Below are 3,956 nucleotides of genomic sequence, written 5' to 3' on the forward strand. Positions count from 1 at the left end.
AGCCCTGTGCCTTCTTTTTGAGGCTGCCAGTTTCACATAGCAGGGATAATGCGTAACCCAGAGGCCATATATCTATTTCCTAAAAGTTGACTCAGCACATACCTGTAGGCTAGCTCTCAGTTTGCAAAGAGATGCTTTGGCCTTGTTAATAGAGCTATGGGTTGTAAAGCGGAGTAACCCACTGTTAATAGTTAATCCTCAAACTACTGAGAATGCTGCTGACAGTCTGTTCTCATTCTCCTAGGCTTACAACTTTATTTCTACATTCCTTTATTCCTTTATTTCTGCATTCCTATTTTTGGAATCTACATTGTTATATTCTTATTCTCGGACTCCTCAATCCCACTGTGCCTGGGGAAACTAGGTCCCCAAATTCCTGTAGGCACTGCTTGAATGCCCATTGCAATAGTAAGATCCACATTTCTACCTGCTGGCAGGTTTATCCTGCACCCTCTGAGGTTGCTACTGGGAATGAAATATTCCATTGCTCACTGGGTATTGTAACAGGGTAAAGATTTCTCCATCTTGTCTCAGCTGAAGTCATTTTTGGTTTCTACCCCCTGTCCTGAAAAGTCCTGTGGGAAAGCACCCAACTCTATTCTAGAAACTCAGGGTCGAAATACTCCTAACTTACTGCATGTTCTTGGCTCTTGTTCAACTACTTGCTTGCTTCTCCATGAAACTGCCAATGAGGATGTAGCTTTTCTGTGATTGTTGTCTTTAAAAATCCCATTACATACACTGGGGCTGCTCTGTAAGAAGTGTTTCTCCACAGGCAGTTGATGGCTGTCTTAACAGAGACTCAATTCGGACTTTGGTGGTGCTGAGTGGTCTTTGAGTCCTTACCCTGTAACAGGTACATCCTCTGAGTTGTTGCTAACTGCAGCTATTTCCTGGTGTCACAGGAAGACAGACATGGGGTCACTCATCCTTATAAAACTTGTTCTCCATTGATTAGCCAACAAGTGCAGAATTTGGCATGTTAAAATTATTCTTAGCTGTCTGTGAGCCACCAAGCCATCTCTACTGTCCTTCTGCAGGTGCCATGGTTTCCCACATCTTCAGAAACTGGCCCACCTAGACTCAGTGCTTGCCTGTAATGGACAAAGACTTTCCTTTTGTTGGCTCAGTAACCTTTTTTACTACTTTTGTAAGACAACCAAGAAATCAACAAAAGATTCCAAAAGGCCAGGAATATTTTGAAGGTCTAGGTATGTTTTGGGCACTTTTTGCCATGTTTACAATGCAGCCAGTGAAATGTGTTTCTTTCTCAAGTGATGCTGTTGACAACAGGCTGTGGCAGGGGCAGCCACGAGAGAGACACACTTACCAGCAAGAAGCTAAGGGAGGAAAGCATGCACAAGGCTCTTCCCTGGACCCCTCTCTATCTGGGCCACTGCAGGAAGGTGCTGTCCACTCAGTCAATACTTCCTGGAACCGCCTTCCCAGAGATGTGTCTTAGTAGATTCTAGAGCTTAGAAAGCTGATGGTTAGGTAGCTTTAAGTATTGTGATTAAGTAACCACAGTAGGGTTGGCTGGTCTTATATGGTTGGATCTTATGAGTTCTTTATGTACTTTGGATGATAGTACATAAGATAATGTTTGTTTGTTTTTTGCAATCATTTTATAGCTTGTTTTTCCTCCTTTGTCAGAGAAGAAAAATTTAATTAATGATTAATTTTTAATTTTAACCATTAATTTTAATTAATGATTAATTTTAATTATTTTTTTTCATGTACCCTGCCTTTGGTATTATATCTAAAAGGTCATTACCAAAACTCTCATGGTCTCCATTTCCTCCTGAGCTGTCCGCTAGGAACTGTATTTGCAGTTGAGCTGTACTGGATTAACTTTTATGAAGGCTGGGCAGTGTTTTGCTTGTTTGTTTTGTATGTGGGTGTTCAACCAATCCAGCACTGTCCTTTCTCCACTGTATTGTCATTCCTCCTTTGCTGAAGACCAGTGAGCTGATATCTGTGGGTCTATTTCTGGGCTCTTAATTCTGCTACATTTGTCTATCTGCACCAGGTAGTGTGAGTCAAGGCTTTATCCCTCATCACTATGTCAGCTGTCCCGGGGGTTTGCTTCCCCACATAAAATTTAAGTTAATCTCTCTCTCTCTCTCTCTCTCTCTCTCTCTCTCTCTCTCTCTCTCTCTCTCTTTCCTACAAAATAACTTGCGAGGATTCTGATGGTGCCTTCCTGACTCCATATAGTAGGCTGGCAAGAGCGGGTATGTCCACAGCTTTGAGTTTTCTAGGACATAAGTCAGCTGTGGTAGAGCAGGCTGGCTAGCTCTCAGCCAGGTACTGGAAGCCTGAGAAGGAAGCCTAGGAGAGAAGCAAAGGTCGAGAGCTATGAGGAGGCCCTAAGGCCTCAGTATTCTGGTTCCAGAGGCCCTGGGGCCCAGGCTTAACAAGGGTAGGAGGATGAAGGCAGTTAGCTGACAGGAATTAGAGACGGCAGAGGAGTAATAAACATGAATTAAAAAAAGATATGGGGGCACCAAACTCCATTCTGCTAGACCCTGGCACCTCTGGGTGATTCTGTGTTCTCACCTGCTAAAACTGGATCAGGAGACCACAAAGCAGAAGTTGAAGTGTACTTCAACAGACCCGGAAACAGCACCAGCCAGAAAAGACAACTTGCGGGCACCATGGTCTTTACTCAGGACCCATCCCTCTTCCGCGCAGGGTACAGTGTCAGCATCCAGCCCAGAGATCCTATCAGGCAGAGGACAAGCCTAGGTCTTGGGACAGGACCATGGGTCTGGAGACCCCGAAGGGTGCATCTGAGTCCTGCGCACTGGAGTTGCTGGGTGTAACCGGCCGCTAGTGTTAATGGTCTTGTAAGAAGCTGAGGGTCCCCAGGCAGGAACGGCTCAGGATGCTCTGGGGTAGGCACCAATGGGAGGGGCACCGGAGTACACGTCCTTAGGCTGGTTGTGTGCCCTAGGGTAAAGGCCGGGAGGGGCGGAGCTTCTCGGAATCAGCCCAATCCCTGGCCAACGGCCGTCCTTAGGAAGCTTGGGATGTGGGTCTGTGTTCCCAAGTAGGTCCCTCCCTGCGTCGCTTCCCTCCCGGCCGTCACCCGTCACCTGATGCTGTCGTGGTGGGCTGCAGAGCTGGAGCAAGTGCGGGCGGAGCGATGACGGAGCTGTGTTTGGGTGAGTGACCTCAGCAGGACAGTTATAAAGAACAAACGTTGTGTGCTCCCTCCGAGGCTTCCCTCCTCTCTACACTCCCCTCCCTTTTCTAGTCCCACCCGGGAGGCAGCGCTATCTCAGATAGCTTCTGGTGTCCACAGGGAAATGGGAGCTAAGAGCAGAGGAAAGGAGGCCACAGGGGATCCTTCAGGTGGGGTGAGAACCCACCCCTGACTGAGGCGCACCAGGCTTTTCTTTAAACTTTTTATCTCCTTAAGCACTGGACTTAGCTTTATTACACCTTCCGGTGCTCATTTTCTCCTCACGCTGGACATTTTGTGTTTTTCTTTGTCCAGCTTGTTCCTTTTCATGATAGACCAGCGTAAGTGATTGCCAAAGAATACAGAGTTAATAGCTCCGTCAACAGTAGGCTGACTTTAAATCTCCTCCTCTACACACACCAATAATCCAAAACTCTTCATTTTAGCCTCGGTCATATCTTTTTTGGACAAGGGCAGACAGCAGCTGCGTTCTTTGTCAAAATATCACAAGAATGGCCCTTAGGCCACTAATATTCTTCCCGTCTGAAACTTGAGCTGGATCCTCATAATTTTACATCACTCTCAGCGCCGCTGTCTCCCAGGTTCTGCTAGGATGCACATTAAACCCAGCTTAGAGAGTTCTACCACTTTTGTAGTCCGGGGTTGCAGAGCCCACATTCTGCTTGAAACCACAGGAATACCCTGCTCCCCGGTATCAACATCTGTCTTAGTTACAGATGTGGGGGTGGGGGTGGGGCAGGCGTGGGGG

General features: G+C 46.8%; 1 protein-coding gene across 1 annotated transcript in view; it reads left to right on the forward strand.

Annotated features, from left to right (window-relative positions):
• The first annotated feature begins 3,073 nt into the window (after positions 1–3,073).
• Abo (ABO, alpha 1-3-N-acetylgalactosaminyltransferase and alpha 1-3-galactosyltransferase) overlaps positions 3,074–3,956 on the forward strand; it is an 11,287-nt gene continuing 10,404 nt past the window's right edge. Inside the window, exon 1 of the mRNA XM_026778873.1 lies at positions 3,074–3,167. Coding sequence (XP_026634674.1) covers positions 3,149–3,167 — 19 coding nt within the window. The 5' untranslated portion in view covers positions 3,074–3,148. The remainder of the gene's footprint in view (positions 3,168–3,956) is intronic.

The sequence above is a fragment of the Microtus ochrogaster genome, chromosome 4 (assembly GCF_000317375.1).
Source record: "Microtus ochrogaster isolate Prairie Vole_2 chromosome 4, MicOch1.0, whole genome shotgun sequence".
Taxonomy (NCBI): Eukaryota; Metazoa; Chordata; class Mammalia; order Rodentia; family Cricetidae; genus Microtus; species Microtus ochrogaster.